We start from the raw sequence: 18,036 nt of genomic DNA, 5'->3' as shown, positions 1-18,036 counted from the left end.
AGAGAAATAGAACATTCAATTGGAGGTATACTAACAACCACAGATCATGCAGATAAGATACATGAACGTGCCCCCACTTATGTGCGTGGAATCCCTCAGGATCTGGAAGGATGCACTCCTATATAAAAACAATAATTATGTAGACCATAAAAAAACAAACCTCTAAGAGGTGTATTCTATTAAAATAAAATAAATTAGAAGTCAGCATATGGCCACACACCACAGATTTTTTATAATGACACTAGAGAATATGTTGTGCAGGGACATTTCCTACTTCCTCAAGTATTTCTGTGGAGATTGCTAGCCCCATCAGTATCTGGCCATAGGAGCTGTTAAGGAGCTACAGAAGGAGGGCCCAGAAGCATAGGGACTCCCACCAACTCTTTTACCAGCTTGCTATAGCTGTCAGCAGTGGGTTGCCACTAGGGTCGTAAACATTTTCACCTAGCAAAGCACTATAATCAGCCATGTAGAAAATTCAGATGGATTGATACAGCTTTTGGTAGGGTTTTACACTACACGGAAAGCTTCCTAAGCTCTGTTTGCTCCCCAAATACATTCAGCCAGTTGCAGGACATAGCGAGTGATGCTTAGTCATAATGCATTGGGTCATAACTTCCCAAATTAGTTGTGCAGTAACAGCTATTGCAATGGTAATGAATCAATCCCATGGACCTGAACTCAGAACTTTCTCTCTGCTCTAAAAAATATGTGACAGCATAAAAACCTTTCAACAAAAATATTTCTTTGTAACAGCTGATTTGCTCCTATTCTAGCCCTGCATATCTTAGAACTTAGTCACAAGACACAACGCTGCTCTGCATTTGGAAACTTGGCAGTAGCAGGTCTTCTGTAACTAAACTCAAAGCTATGAAGGGCTAGGAGTGCCTTAACTGTAGAATAGACCGTGCAGAGTGTAGTGGTAAAAACCAATTCAAGTTCCTGGTGAACAGAGACAATGCAGTGCAACTATATAGACACTTTTATTAAAAAGTTAAAGAAACTGACATAAACATCATATACCTACCAATGTAGACAAGTATAGATGTTTGACTATCTGTTCCAGCACTGTTGGCAGCCAAACATGTATAATCTCCAGCATCTCTGTCCATTGCATTTTTTATTATAAAACTGCCATCTTGGGTTATCACATACCTGCGGACAGTAAAATAAAATGTGACGTAAATAGAAACTGTATTTGAACTTTACTTTCATTTACAATTGCTACACACACTTTTTGTTATTTGATGGCTTCCGGACATTGATGGTTGAAATCAACGCCTGCCAGGGCATATATTTCAATCAGCCCCGCTGTGTGCCGCTCACTCTCTCGCCATTCCTGTCACTGTACCTGCTCACTCTGCTGTCATGCTGACAGCAGAGCTTATGTATAATGGGCAAGGGAAGTAGAGACGGGTATGTGTGACTTGTGAAATAAGAATAATTCATGACGAGAGAAAAGAGAAGATGGTAGGTGAGAAGGAGTAATGTCAATGTCATTGCTGACAGCGGGAGGTTGAAGTTATACAGGAATTTTGAGCAGAGGGGCAGACAGAATCATGGCTGTAAAAAGGATATTGAACATTTTGGTGGCAAGGCACTTCATGTATGGCTGAAAAATGTTGTATGTGACAAACTTAAAGGATGTAATGTAAATTATCTGAATTTATTTGGTGTATATTGAAGGTGGTAGTAAAAGCATCTCTAGGCTAAATAGATATGAACTGATAGATTGCAGTAGACAAAATGAAGGTGGGAGTCAGGCAAAACAAAATCATGTATTAAGAAACGCCCCCCCCCCCCCCCCCCCCAAAAAAAAGGTCACACCAAGCCATAAGAAAATCAGCAGATGAACAGCAGCAGAGCTTTGTGCTTGTTCTCCTCTGTTCTCTTATGGTCTAATTCTGGGCTTCTTATGTACCCTTGAAATTAATACCCTTTAAATGTATTCCCTGCTGACCAAGGTCCTGCTGACCATATGGTCTAGTAATATAGCCCTAGCTGTATTGATGTTAACAGGCAGACTGATTTGAGGTGTGATTAGTCCAGACACAAGCCTCACAGAGACAGGGCCAGTCTAAATATATGCAAATGCGGACTAATGAAATATTATCTCCCAGCATGCTCAGTAAAAGTTGAATGGGGTTTCAGAGGGGTTGATTCATTTTTTGTGTGCATTTCCAGTACACTGATTTTAATGCGTAACACTGTGCAAAGTTTAGTGCATTATGCACACAAGCATAATCACACATTTCATTTCATTGCATTCCAGTCTATGCATTGTTTCATGCATTAACCACTTGCCGACCGCACGCTTATACCGTGCGTCGGCAAAGTGGCAGCTGCAGGACCAGCGACGCAGTACTGCGTCGCCAGCTGCAGGCTGATTAATCAGGAAGCAGCCGCTCGCGCGAGCGGCTGCTTCCTGTCAATTCACGGCGGGGGGCTCCGTGAATAGCGCCTGCGGGCCGCCGATGGCGGCTCGCAGGCTAAATGTAAACACAAGCGGAAATAATCCGCTTTGTTTACATTGTACGGCGCTGCTGCGCAGCAGCGCCGTAAGGCAGATCGGCGATCCCCGGCCAATCAGTGGCCGGGGATCGCCGCCATGTGACAGGGGACGTCCTGTCACTGGCTGCACAGGACGGATAGCGTCCTGTGCAGCCCGGATCACCGGGGAGGGGACAGGTAGGAGAGGGAGGGGGGAATTTCGCCGCGGAGGGGGGCTTTGAGGTGCCCCCCCCGCAACATGCCTGCAGGCAGGAGCGATCAGACCCCCCCTGCACATCATCCCCATAGGGGGGAAAAAAGGGGGGCGATCTGATCGCTCTGTGTGCCCTCTGATCTGTGCTGGGGGCTGCAGAGCCCACCCAGCACAGATCCCATTAAACAGCGCTGGTCCTTAAGGGGGGGTAAAGGGTGGGTCCTCAAGTGGTTAAGGAGGACACTTGCCTGTGGAAGAGCCTGCAATGTAAGGCTCTCTATTACTATTGCAGGGATCAGCTGGTGGTATGGTTAATCACTCCCCAGCTCGCCTATAATTGATTAATGTAAGAATCTCCACCCCCTCCATCTACAAGACAGCCGCGGCCATTTTTACGAAGTTTACAGAAGCTCTGTGGCCACTCACAACCCACCTCAGCTCAGGTGACACAGGTGGTCATGGCCACAGCTTCAAAAGACTTTGGAAAGAAAAAGGCCAAGGTGGATTTGCCAAAGGAGGAGGGTGGAGTTTCTGACATGAAGTACGGGTGAGTGGGTGAGTCATTTACCCCACCACCCACCGATCCAAGCAGTAGTAATGGGGAGCCATATATTGCAAGCTCTCTTTTTCTCACCAATGGTCCTCTTTAATTTTTTTTATGCAAGTAAACTTTTACAGTAGAGTACTTCTGTAGACAATTTTTGATTGGGGTAAATGGTATGATTGTATTGCACTCATGTATGCGCTGTGCTTCCCCCTGTGCTTGCCTGGAAAATGTTGTTGTAACTATGGGACTTTTGCTTTTATAATTTGTGGCAATAAAAAATAATGAACAGAAGGCATTGGCTGTGAATGGACTTCAACTGTTTAGTATTTCTGTAAAAGTTAATGTAAAAATGTGTACCACTCCCATGCTAATTTTAGGCTTACTTGGTAATCTACAGCTACAATCTTGGAATATAATAAACTGTAAAGGCAAACAAAATTAGATTGCATTAAATATTGGCACATTTTCTAAACAATACCAACCCACCACCAACACGCGTGCGCGCACACACACACACACTCACACACGCACACACACACACACACACACACACACACACACACACACACACACACACACACACACACACACACACGCACGCACACACACACAGGCGCGTACACACACACGCGCACACACACACGCACGTACACACACACACGTGCACACACACGCGTACACACACACGCGCACACACACGCACACACACACACACATTTTGTGGTAGAATCCCAATACATGCATGGCAAATACTTCACCTGCTAGAGTATGTGAGGAACATGCCATTGTGAGTCCAAACTGTCTGTGGTGCAGGGTGCCCCGTTGCAGTGCACTTCAACTTGATACTTGATCCTTTAGTAAAGGTTTGGTTTTGGGGTTCTACCACAACTTTTGGTGGATCTAAAAAGAAATGAAGATCAGAGCTTGAAAAATAATTTGACTTTAAGGTACAGATTAACTTTATACTAAGTAGATATAAATTACTTAAGAGGAGAAAAGAGCAAATTGATCACCTTAGTTGGAATTCAAACCTTAGTTGACTTGAAGTGAAAACTGACATTTTTATTACACTCAAAAAATGTACAGCCACTTTAAAGTTTTTATGCTGAATGGATTCCAATTACCTATAATATTCCCCCAGACCAAGTTGCGCTTGTCCAGTGACTAGAGGCTGTGTCACTGTCCTTCCTTAACCACTTGCCGACCGCACGCTTATACGTGCGTCGGCAAAGTGGCAGCTGCAGGACCAGCGACGCAGTACTGCGTCGCCAGCTGCAGGCTGATTAATCAGGAAGCAGCCGCTCGCGCGAGCGGCTGCTTCCTGTCAATTCACGGCGGGGGGCTCCGTGAATAGCCTGCGGGCCGCCGATGGCGGCTCGCAGGCTAAATGTAAACACAAGCGAAAATAATCCGCTTTGTTTACATTGTACGGCGCTGCTGCGCAGCAGCGCCGTAAGGCAGACCGGCGATCCCCGGCCAATCAGCGGCCGGGGATCGCCGCCATGTGACAGGGGACGTCCTGTCACTGGCTGCACAGGACGGATAGCGTCCTGTGCAGCCCGGATCTCCGGGGAAGGGAGGTAGGAGAGGGAGGGGGAGAATGTCACCGCGGAGCGGGGCTTTGAGGTGCCCCCCCCCCCCGCAACATGCCTGCACGCAGGAGCGATCAGACCCCCCCTGCACATCATCCCCATAGGGGGGAAAAAAGGGGGGCGATCTGATCGCTCTGCGTGCACCCTGATCTGTGCTGGGGGCTGCAGAGCCCACCCAGCACAGATCACAACAAACAGCGCTGGTCCTTAAGGGGGGGTAAAGGGTGGGTCCTCAAGTGGTTAACCATCTACTTAAAAGCTGCCTGGATTTTATACTGGAACTGAAATGTAAAATCTAGGCATGACTCCACCCTCCACCTCCTTAATGAACACATCTAATATCACAAATTGACCACTGTATCAAATGGTAAACCCACTAGCTACTGAATCAAGCTAGTTTTGACATTTGCATATGAGGCCAAATTTGGTATGACCATGACCACCAATGCATTCATAAGATATGTTAGTGTCCTGTGATTGGGCACAGAATATAGGTAGGTTAAGAAGAAGAACCCTAACACCCTTTCCTACTTCCTCTTTCATGCATAATCTTAACCAAAATCATCTCCTATTTGCTGCCTTATTGACATTCTTAACTTTAACCTTGCCCATATATTTATTATGTTCTTCCATAGATGACTAATCCTAGCCTACGTGTCATGTGGCATGTGTCACGTGGCACTTGGCACATGTCACGTGGCACTTGGCACGTGTCTGCCTCATAGCACTTGCCATGTGTCCCGTGGCACTTGCCACGGGTCACATGGCACTTGGCAAGTGCCAAGTGACACATGCCAAGTGCCCCGTGCCACGTGGCAAGTGCCAAGTGCCACATGACACATGCCAAGTGACACGTTCCAAGTGCCACGTGACACGTCCGGCATGCTCCTGGCACACGTTACACCTGCTGCTGCTGCATTGCCCTGCTCCTGCTGCCTGTGTTGCTCACACCGCCAGGGTGCCACAGGCCACTGCTGCTGTGCTGATACCACCTATATTTAACCCAAAACACAATTGCTGCGTAATTTTTTGGAGGTGTCTTGGCTGAAAACTGTCATGTCCCAGTTGTGCGGTTGGACTTTGGACACAATGTGGGCTGCACGACCGCTGTCTGGAACCTAGGACTGATGTTAATTGACAGCCATTTTTTTTTGGGGGGGGGGGGGGTTAAGTCCCCATATCATCAATTAGTGTTCCTGTTTAAAAAATAATGATGCTACATGCCTCATTTACCCTAAAAAACGTTTTTAAAGCAATTTAAAGTCCACTTCTGTTTTTTCTATCTAGATATCCGAATCCGCCCAGGTACTGAGGTCGGATATCCGATCCGGAAAATTTTGACCCAGATCGGATATCTGGGTATCCGGATCCAAATCGGATTTTGAAAAGGGGTATCCGAGCAGCACTGCTCAAAATCTGTAGTGTGCAGTCTATATCAATAAAATGTTTGATAAGTTTAATCCTGTGGAGTGCCTCCTCTACTTGAATTATACCTGTCATGGGAGAAAAAGTTCTAATTTACTGAACTGGGGTTTCTTCAAGCCCCACAAAGCCTTACTGGTTCCTTGGTTTCTTCTCAATGCACACCGTTAATCAGCTTAGCTCCTCCAAAGGTTTGCAAACTCACCAGTATGGAGCTACTGTGGTCCCAGCCAGGTGCTCCTCGCTCCTGCTCCCGTGCCATGGCAGCGTGAGCTTGAAGGAGGCCCATGGCCCAGGCCCCAAATGTGCAGTAGTCCACAATGGGCCTTTTTTCAGAGAGTCAAATCTCATCAGTGGAGCTCAACAGGAGGAAACTGCGGGTCTGTAAAGCTTTGTGGGGCCGAAAAAGCCCAGGTACGGAAAGTAAATTAGAAGTTTTTCTCCCGAGACAGGTTTACTATAAGGAAGTGCTGTTGAAATATTTTTTTTGTCGCTTTTGATCAATATTTACTTTGGCACAGCAATCCTGCTGACATTTTATCAATGATTTAATTGGCATGGTAAAACAGATGTTGAAAATACTTTTCTGCATTGAAATGTTTACAAATAGACATACATACATACAGATAGATAGATAGATAGATAGATAGATAGATAGATAGATAGATTGTTAGATTAGACTTTAGCTGTCTTTCCAGCTACTGCTAGCATCTACCTTGTACAGTAAGAGCCACAGAAGCTGTGGTTGTTCCACCCTCATTTGTCGCGGAGCACACATATTCCCCAGCATCAGTAATATCTACACTTTTTATCTTCAAAGAGTTGTTCCTCTGTACGTGAATCCCAGAAATACTTCCTTGTCTTAAATCAATGTCGTTTCTTAGCCATGTTAAATTGTATCGGACACCGCTTAACACATCACAAGTTAGTATTACTTGTTTTCCAATATTGATGGTAATAGCATTTGAAACCTTAATGACTGGCGGTGGTTCTAGGAAAAATAAAACAATATAAAAATGATATTGTAAACCAACACAAAAAAAAGAGGCTGCACTATGTTAAATGCAATCCAAAAATAAAAATAATTATGTGACAACAATCTGAATGCAGATACTCAAATGCCTCTTGCTAAAATTAGCTTAAACTTTTATAATAATCCACATAATTATGAAAAAGTATACATGTATATTCACTGATTAAAAACATCCTATTTCCATAATCTACCCATAGTAATAAAGGGGGCAACAAGTTGTGCAGTACCACAATGGTAGGATCTCACCCACACCATTGTGCTTGTGGAAGGATCTATAATACACGTGATGTGAAATGGTGGCAGTGTGGACTCCACATAAATTAAACCTATGATCGGCCTGACTGAACCATTTTTTAATGAGATAAAAGGGAGAAGTTGTGGGACTCTAACTTATACAAACGCATATGCGAGTCCAACTGGAGATGTCCTGTATGAGTCAAGATATGTGGGTTTGTGAAGGCAAGGTGCTTGATTCATTCAGCTGCACTGCTAAAGCAGCGCACCTTAATGTGAAGGAGCGGCCACTATACATGCCTTACATGGCACGTCGGGAAAAAAGGGCGCAGGGTGTGAATGATAAGCAGTATCAGCATTTATAAAAAATATTGTGTTGTATTTCGTTTACAAATAATGTTTTACAAATTAAAAAACATTTAATAATGTGTATGAATTCGCAAATTGTGAAAACAATAATCTTCCCTGTTTTAAAAGTGAAACTTATAATTACGTTTGTTAAAAAAACGATAATAAATCTAAGTGATCACTCCATGTTCTAGGACTAACTGATATTTGGTCAGCATGCTGTTATTACTGTTATGTGTGTGGAGGTTGACGGAGCGCCATGCTATTAGGTATATAGAACCGCAGTGTAATGCATACTTTCAGACCCTGCTATGACTATTAAAATCGTAACGTGGAATGTCAAGGGTCTGCGGTCTCCGTCTAAGAGATCGTAGGTCCTGAGACACCTAAAAAAATTGCGTGCGAACGTAGCCCTATTGCAAGAGACATACCTTAGGAGCGGGGAGGCTAAATTTATGCGAAAGCAATGGGTGGCAGAATGCTATGAATCGCCGGCGTCGGATCGGAAAGCAGGAGTCATCACCATGATCAGCAAGGCACTCCGAGCTAAGTCTGAGATGATGCAGTCTGATAAAGAAGGGAGGTGGTTGGGAGTCAGGGTCCATCTGCCAGGTGATACTCTCACTATTTTTAATGTGTATGGGCCCAATACAGGGACAAGTCAATTCATCCAGAATATCCAGTAGAGGGTAACAAAAGATCCCTTAGATAATTTCGTAATAGGGTGTGATCGTTCAGAAACAGCCTTATCAGTCTGCCGACATCGCGTACACACGCGCATACTGTCGGCTAAAGACCGCCCAGCGGGAGGGTCCGACGGACCCATCGTTGCATTTAGTAGTGCGTGTGTACGCACCTTAAGGCGGTGTTACGAGGCAGAATCATGGCACATACGGCTACAAAAAAAAGGAAACAAACAAATTATATGCGGAAGCAGTGCTGCGTGTTAGGGAGGCATTTAAAGATTACAAGGCGTCTCCTAACCACGTGACAAAGGAGGAATAGCAGAAGGCAAAAGCTAACTCAGATCACTGGTTTAGAGAGAGGGAAATTATATTTAAATCCTATAGTGAATTAAAATTCCACAAATATGGCAGTAAGGCAGGATGTATACTAGCCCTCATGGCGCATGGCCATTTCACCCCTTTAGAAATACATTCCCTGAGAGATGAGAAAGGCAGTCTGGTTAATCATCCTAAGCAGATACACAAAGTCATTTACCGATTTTATGAGTCTCGCTATTCAGGTACAGAACAAGCATATGATAAGGGAATCGAGGGAATCCTTAGTCGCCTTCGACTTCCCAGATTAACACAAGAGGAACTAGATGGGTTAAATGCAGATGTGACAGAGCAGGAAATAAAGGCGACGATCAAAACACTTGCCAACCATAAAGCTCCAGGCTCAGATGGCCTTCCGGGCGAATTTGATAAAATCCTGAGCGACGAGGTAGCCACCACTCTAGGGCAGGTGTATAATAAAACACTGAAGGGGGAGGGCATCCTGGGAACTGGGAACGAGGCCTACAGTAAACTAATATTAAAGCCGGGGAAAGATCAGCAATCTCCTGGGTCTTACCGCCCGGTGTCATTAATAAATCAGGACACCAAACTGCTATCTAAGATTATGGCAGATATGTTAGCGGAATATATGCCTAAACTAGTCAATACGGAGCAAGTGGGATTCATCAGAGGCAGGGCGGCAGTCACCAATATCCGATAGATTATATCAGTTCTAGAACAATTTACAGCTTACCCCAAAACATAAAAAACAGCGCTTTGGTCACATTTGATGCGGAAAAGGCTTTTGACGCCGTGAGCTGGAAATGGATAGAAAGAGTTCTTCAAAAAATGGGATTTCATGGAGCATTTGTCAATATGTTTCGGCTGATGTATAATGCACCCCAAGCCCGTGTTTTTACACCTGGCTTTTTGTCGCGCCCATTCCCTTTGAAGAGGGGCACAAGACAGGGTTGTCCCCTGTCGCCCCTCCTCTTCAATTTAGCTCTAGAACCTATGGCGAGACTCTTAAGTAAAAAGCTAGAAGGAATGCAGATAGGAAGAGTAAAACTGGTGCAGGCATTGTTCGCAGATGACCTGTTGCTATTTCTATCAGACCCAACTCCCACAAGCCTTAGAGATCATACAAGAGGTAGGACAACACTCAGGCTTCAAAATTAAAGGGAACCTTAACTGAGAAGGATATGGATTTTTCCTTTTAAAATAATACCAGTTGCCTGACTCTCCTGCTGATCCTGTGTTTCTAATAGTTTTAGCCACAGCTCCGGAACAAGCATGCAGATCAGGTGCTCTGACTGAAGTCAGACTGGATTAGCTGCATGCTTGTTTCAGGTCTGTAATTCAGCTACTACTGCAGCCAAAGAGATCAGCAGGACTGCCAGGCAACTGGTATTGTTTAAAAGGAAACATCCATATCTCTCTCAGTTTAGGTTCCCTTTAATGCAGGAAAGACCGAAATGCTAATGCTCTCTAAATTTACAGACCTAAATGAGGTTAGAGACTTAGGAGTTCAGTTAGCAAGAGATAAAATACGGTACCTGGGGGTTGATATTGGCAGAGACCCTAGCTAATTATATACGCAAAACTTCACCCCATTATTAAAGGCTATAATAACTCAGCTTCAAGGGTGGCAGGGAATTCCATTGGGGGTCATAGGAAGAACAGCATTAGCAAAGATGGTTAGCTTCGGGAGACTCTTATATCCCATGCAAGTCATTCCTCTACTCCTGAAACACGCAGACGTGAGAGCGCTAAATACAGTCTTTACTCAATGTCTCTGGAAAGATGAACGTTCGCGCATCGCGTTGAATAGACTGCAATTGCCAAAAGAGATGGGGGGGCTGGGGTTCCCAAATATTAGAAAGTACAATCTGGCTTGCATGTTTCGACATGTCAGGGATTGGGTAGGAGATACTGCATTCTTTTCTAATACCTCACTGGAAAAACAGATAGCCGAGCCCTGGAAGCTGACAGGTCTACTCCATGCGAACTGGGCCTCCCTACCTATCCGCCTTAAGCACAATACAATATATAGGGATACCCTAGTAACATGGCGAGAGGTTCGGAAATTGTATTGGCTACCCTGGAGGGTTTCAAAATACATGCCACTAGAGGGCAATCCAGGGTTTTCCCCAGGCACTATGCATAAAAATTATCTAGAATGGGCCGCAAAAGGCATCACAAAACTAGGGAATCTATTGAACCTTCGGAGTCATAGATTTCTTACCTTCAGGGAGCTGATACAACAGTACGGGATCTCGAGAAGGGATTTTTTTATCTATGGTCAAATTCAATCTTATGTTAAAGCTAATCTGAGAAATATACAAGCAATAGCTGATATAATTCCCTTTGATACTTTCCTGAAACCTAAGGGGGAAAAGGTGTCACTATCTGATGTACAAAAGAGCTTAGCTAGTATAGGAATGCTAGATAAAGCTTATAATAATATGAAAAGTTGGGCAAAGTACTTTCAGATACCCCAAATAGAGCAAAGAATCATAGAAGGGAATAATACTGTCCGCCAGATTATTATAAGTGAGAAATGGAGAGAATCTCATTTATTGATGTTGAACCATGCCAAATATGCATTCAATATAAAATATAATCCTCCGAGACCTGGATACATAGGTCATTGCCCGAAGTGCTCTCTCTCACAAGCAAATATGGTGCATTGTATTTGGGACTGTCCTGTTATTCAGAAATTTTGGGATGATGTACTTTGTTTTATAAACAAATTGGGAAATTGTCAAAGGATCCCCTTTTGCTCCTATTTAATGCTACACCAAAGGAAAATTCAAATGCTAAACCCCAGCAACTCCAAGACATTATTTATATCACCGTTTTAGCCGCTAGGAAATCTTTATATAATAAATGGATCTACTCCTCAACTTCATCACTCTGGGATGTACAGGAAGAAATGAGACATTTAATGCAAATGGAAAAGCTGGACGTTAGTATGAACAAGGAGAAGGGCACTAAGAGGTTCTTCTCCAGATGGAAACCATTCCTCTTAGCCACTATGTCAACACCTGAACTACAATAGTTGGTAACACCTTTTAAATACACTTCTTGGTATGCAAAAGCGGACTTAACAGGAACTCTGGGTCGATTGAAGGTAGGAACGGCTGCTGATGCTTAGAACGGAACGTTTAAGTAACGAAAAAAGCCAAACAACTGGATTCATTGTCTTGGGACACTTGAGAGCATGGAGTGATCAGAGGGGTGGGTGGGGAGGAATAAGGTGGGGGAGGGTTGTGGGGAGGATTAAGGGAAATAGGAAAGGAAGAGAAGCAATGTCACAACTGTTAACCTTTCTTGTTGAAACATCATACGTGTTAAATTGGTTTAAAGTGGAAAAAAAAAAGATAATATATGTTTAATCGCTATAATTGCATATTATTGTGAATAACCTTCACTTATCGTTTCTTCATATAATAAAATCTGAAAATATAGTTTATAACGATGAAAAAAAATATATAAGTGTGTTCGTAATAACTATTGTAAAACATTAGTAAATATTACTAACATTTCACTACAACTAAACCTAACCCTACTCTCACACAGAACCCTCCCTGTACCTATCCCTAACCCTTAGACCCCCTGGAGGTACCTAACCCTAAGACCCCCCTAGTGGTGCCTAACCCTAAATCTCCCCTGGTGGTGTCTAACCCTAAGACCCCCCTGGTGGTGCCTAACCCTAAATCTTCCCTGGTGGTGCCTAACCCTAAAATCCCCCGGGTGGTGCCTAACCCTAAGTCCCCCAAGTAGTGCTTAACCCTAAGACCCCCTGGTGGTGCTTAACCCTAAGACCCCCCTGGTGGTGCCTAATCCTAAATCTCCCCTGGTGGTGCCTAACCCTAAGACCCTCCCTGGTGGTGCCTCACCCTAAAACCTCCCTTATTGATAATTTTATTGTGTGGAGAATAATGTTTTAGAAATAGTGACTGTAAAAAATATATTACAAGTTACGTTACGTACTGATCACTTTATTTAGTGAATAATAATGTTTTATAAACAGTAAGGGATACAATTTTAAATAATGTTTTAGTTAAATACGATAAATATGTTTAGTATTTTTGTAAACGTTATTCGTCACTGGCACATTTTGTAAACTTAAATCATCACAAGCCCCGTTAGAAAACATTAAAAATCTCCGGGCGCCATTTCAAAACATTAATAATCTCTGGCGCCCTTTTTTCCTGTTCAGCGCCCATCAAACGATATTTATTATTGGAGTGAATGGCGGTGCCCTTTTTGTCCACTTGCCTCATGCGCCCAAACGTCCTGCTTCCGCCTTACATAGCAGTGCTCGCTGCTACGTAAGGAGCGTGCCTTTCCTTGGATAGGAGCGTGCCTTAACTATAGTTACTATGTAGAAAGGCACTCTCCTATCTAAGGAAGGCACATAGCAGTGAGCACTGCTATGTATGGCATGCGTAGTGGCCGCTCCTTCACATTAAGGTGCGCTGCTTTAGCGGTGCAGCTTAATGAATAAAGCCCATGGGGCTTTTTTAACTTGTGTTAATTATTAGTAATTATGTCAATAGTTATTAATGTTTATGCTAATTTTAGCCAAAGGGATTTTAATATATTCATTCAGGCGGTTGTTAGTTAATAAAAACAATATAGTTTATTAAATAATAGGAATACAAACTTGCTTTTTCAATGTCTCTGATTTACAAAATTATTTTGTTTTAATTATAAAAAAGCAAAAAAGATCGATGCGCAGCAACTATTTTCAAAGCACATAATGTACATAATACAAACTTATGCTGTAACATATCCCCAGATTTACTGTAAAGAATATCGCAGTCCATCCAAATTACAAACAAGCAGGAAAGTAAACCTAATAATCAAATAAGTGGCTTTACTGTAATGGTAACCTTCTAAATAAAATAGAGTTAATGTAATTAACAAGGTTGGTACTATTATGCAAATCACCCAATTGGACAATAAAACCCAAAGTTCGGGTTAATATGAAAAAAAAAAAAGTTCTATTAAGTTATGAGTTTAGGGTAAGCACTTGTTTTTGCTTTTATATCAGCTTTATGCATTTACCTGGAACACTTTAGTGCAGAGTACGAGGAGGAAGATTGCACTGTGAGCAAGCTAGGTTTTAATGCATTTTCAGTGCTGTGGGTGTGAGATCCAGAACAGACCTGAAATATTCATTGCTCAAAATGACCATTCTTGGTCATTTCAGTCAACTTCCCCTTGTATAAATATGCTGCTTGGCTATGCTAGCAAGCAGCATGTTCTGCCCTATGAAGATATACGGGGGGAGAATAAACAGGACTAAGCTGTGGTTTGAATGACAATAGCAGTTGGGTACATTTTGGAAGGTGCCTTATTCACTAACAACAAATCAGCAGTCACTGGGGTACACTTGTATATGCTCAAAGGCACCTTAACCTCTCTGCGACTGCTTGCTTAACGCCGATTGGTGGCCGCAGAGTGGCTCCATTGTTCCTTCAGGACGCCATATGGCTTCATCTTGGGAGGAGCGAGATTAGAGCGAGATTTATCCCTATCATAGACATATGTCTATGTATGTATCATGTAGTGTGTATATCGTAGTGTAGGGCCAATTTAGGGGGGAGGGAGGGAGATAAAAAAACCCGTAGCTGCGGCTAAGGGACAGATTGGCTGCCAGGGCATGAAGGAATAATTATTTACAGTAACCAAAGTTGCAAGTGCATAAAAGCCCTAAAAGAATGAAGTATGCTTATATGAGAGCAGGCCAGAATGGTAACTAATCATTGTGCTGCTCCTTAAGCACTGTCCAAACTGATGGGGAGCATATCTTAGGTTGTGTTTTACAGCAGCAGAGGTCAGGGGAGAAATTATGGGTACAGAGCGCTTATTCAATGTTAAGACATCCCAGACATACTGCATTTAACCAGTTATTTAACTGCATGTTGATAAGATACTGTATGGAAGACATTATACTGTTTGTAGTGACTTGATTACAAGTCACAGCAGAAAAATAACTAGGTAATTACAGTAGACTGGAGTCCATTGATGGGTTATTTGAAAAGAACAACAGACAGAGGTTTTCCCACATAGCTCATGGTCTCAACCTGGTCACAGCAGGAAAAAAGTGTATGACTATTTTATTTATCACAGCTTATAAATCAAAATGATGCATCATACTATTATATCACAATACTGCCTCATAGTATCACTTACCATTTACATCTAGAAATGTTTGAGCTCGCCCACTTCCTGCTCTGCTGGTAGCAAAACAGTCATAATAACCCTCATCAAGCGAGGAAACATTGCTTATTATCCAGCTTGCATTGGCTGATTCCCTAAGAACAAACAACAAATAGATAACAGACATTTTTAAATTAGCTTTTATTTTATAATATTACAATATTTTTGGAAGCCTGCGTCTAATTGTTGTATGAGTTTATCACATTCTATATGCAATTGCAAACGACATAGTACAGTATTTACAAATGCAAGAAACAAATGAGCTCCAATTAAGCAATCAAAGATACAGTAAGAGTTTGTAAACGTAAATTGTAAAGATACAGTAAGAGTTTGAAACGTAAATGAGGTTCATGCACCCCTGATGAAGCCGGTTCTCATCGACACACGTTAGGTGGTAATCTTAACATTTAATATGTGTATGCACTAGACACTTTTCTCTGCATGAGACATAACAACTGCAGCAAGGTTATTGCACATGCATTTCATTATCATCTCCTGCCTTACCAAAGAGGATTTTTCTATTGAGTGTTTTCTCTTTAAAGAGAATCTGTACTCTGAAATTCTTACAATAAAAAGCATACTATTCTCTTCATTATGTTCTCCTGGGCCCCTCTGTGCTGTTTCTGCCACTCCCTGCTGCAATCCTGGCTTGCAATTAACAGTTTTAGGCAGTGATTACAAACAAATGACATGGCTTCTAACCAGAGTATGATACGCTGAGAACAGCTTACTGTGTGACTCATGCAGAGCTTGGTGAGGGTGTGTAAAGCTTCTGCCAATGACAAGCAGTGCTGAACATTCCACACATTCCAGCCTCAGCCCGACTGAGCCGACAGAGGAAAGAAGATAAGATTTATTACAGAGACAGTGCAACTAGAAAATGCTGCAGTAAGACAAACCACATTAGAAAAGGCATTAGAACTTAAAGGATAGAAGAAATAAGGCTGAAAAATTTGTTACAGAGTCTCTTTAATAGGACTTATTAGACATCTGCCTGTTGTTATTCATTACACATTACACATTATTTATTGAATTATTCATTACACTGACGATGCTGGAGATACCATTTCTGTATGCACTTACAGTAGGTCTATTTTAGTGCATTACATGCTTGTATCAAACAGGCATGTCTGTGTAGTACACCATTTTCAAATGCTTGTAATGTACTGTACTGTATATACAGTAACTGATGTGATAAGAAGGAAGTTTTGAATCAGGATGATACCATTTAACAATACTCCACTTCCACTATTGGTATGATAATAACTGATTTGTGTTTGTGAAACTAAAGGAACATTTTCGATAAGTTAAACTGCACTAGTCTCTAACCAACAAACAATCATTTTATCTTCCACTAGGGCGGCATGTTGGTCAGCAATCTTGCAATGACAATACACAGGCTCAATGTGTATTGTATTTGATTTCTCCAACACCACACGACCATACTGGCCTGGTACATTACCTGGATGCCCTTAACATTGTCACTAGACTATGACCAGAACATTAGACTGAGAGCTGCACTGCAGTTAGTGAGGTAAATTCTTCCATGTTAAATATGTAATACTCACTGGAATTTTTGTTCTGGCCCGAGTCGGATTCCATTCTTGCTGAAGTGCACATTTATGGGTATAAGACTTTCCACAGAGCAAATAATGTGGCCAGGTTGCAAGTAATACCCCGGAGTTACCTTAGGCATTGATACTTTTGGTTGCCCTAAAAGCATAAACAATCACGTTAGTTGCTATTTCAAATAATTATCAGCACAATTCACATGACCCTACATACCTCCTCCTTCTGCTAAGAGATAATCTCTTTGTGTCCAGCACTGCAGAAGAGTCACACAATAAAAAAAAACTGTTAGCATACTATGCTGGGTACAAATAGTTAATCGTTCAGCAGCACATAGGGAGGAGCTAGAAGGTGAGAGACCTGTTCACTAGCTGGCTACCATCCATTATGCTGTCAGCTCTATACCTCCAAGAGGGATATAAAGGTCCCATGATTCACTCATTCATAGAGAATTTCTATGGAATGCTACATCAAAATATGAGCAATGGCATAGACCTGTGTTCACCTTTCCTAGCAAAAAGTCCAGGAGAGTGAACAAAAGTTTCAGGAGGAGATCCAGGATGATGGAGTAGCAAAAGGGACTGCTGAGGTGGTGACTGCACCAGGGCCATTAGACCAAAGGGGCCCAACAGGGGCCCCTCCTTCCACTGCTGTATTAGTTCTTCATTGATACTTCGCTGGTAATGATCACCTCAACATGCACTTTGAATAAATAACATGCTGTATCTGTCCGCAGTTTACACCTCACTAATATCAGCGTTTATCTATACAGTGCTTCAAGATGGTCCAAAGAAAAACTTGCACTAGTGCCCAATGCTCCTTAGCTATGGCACTGACACAGTGTATGTAGTATATAGTGTCAAATAGAAGAATTGTAGACACAAAAGTTAGATTACAAATGTTTTAAGTTGGTTTAAAATCTCACCTTGCTCTACATAGAAAGAAAAATACTTGTTCCACCCTTCACAATCAGTTTAATCAATATACTGTATCAAAAGTAATTGTGAATGGAGATAAAATAAAATGTCAGTGCCCAGTGGTTGGATCATTAGCATCTGATAATAACAGAGATCCACCCAAGAGCAGCTGCCAAATGTCTGCGGCTGCTGCTGATGTTACCATTGACATAAGAATTTCCGCTTCATAACACAATACTGGCCAAACTGGGCAACACCTACATGCCTCTATGCTTTCATCATGAAATCAGCCTACAAGTTCATAAAATAAAATAAATAAATGGTGAGCAGTTTCAATGCTGACTATATATTGATCTAAGAATTCTACAGACAGTGAGGTTGCAGAACATAGAGCTAATACTCAATTTAACAAATGAATTTCCAAGTGTCATTTTT

General features: G+C 42.4%; 1 protein-coding gene across 2 annotated transcripts in view; it reads right to left on the bottom strand.

Moving 5' to 3' along the window:
• The window catches only part of HMCN1 (hemicentin 1), a 482,637-nt gene that overhangs the window by 382,043 nt on the left and 82,558 nt on the right, over positions 1–18,036 (bottom strand). For both annotated transcript variants that reach the window (XM_068240141.1, XM_068240142.1), the window contains exons 9-13: positions 16,684–16,828; positions 15,089–15,210; positions 6,981–7,256; positions 4,010–4,151; positions 1,028–1,155 (exon numbers count right to left, since the gene is read on the bottom strand). In XM_068240141.1, the coding sequence (XP_068096242.1) occupies positions 1,028–1,155; positions 4,010–4,151; positions 6,981–7,256; positions 15,089–15,210; positions 16,684–16,828 (813 nt within the window). The remainder of the gene's footprint in view (positions 1–1,027; positions 1,156–4,009; positions 4,152–6,980; positions 7,257–15,088; positions 15,211–16,683; positions 16,829–18,036) is intronic.

This window comes from Hyperolius riggenbachi, chromosome 6 (assembly GCF_040937935.1).
Source record: "Hyperolius riggenbachi isolate aHypRig1 chromosome 6, aHypRig1.pri, whole genome shotgun sequence".
Taxonomy (NCBI): domain Eukaryota; kingdom Metazoa; phylum Chordata; class Amphibia; order Anura; family Hyperoliidae; genus Hyperolius; species Hyperolius riggenbachi.
Note: the sequence above shows the minus strand (reverse complement) of the source record. Positions and strands in the feature narration are given on the sequence as shown.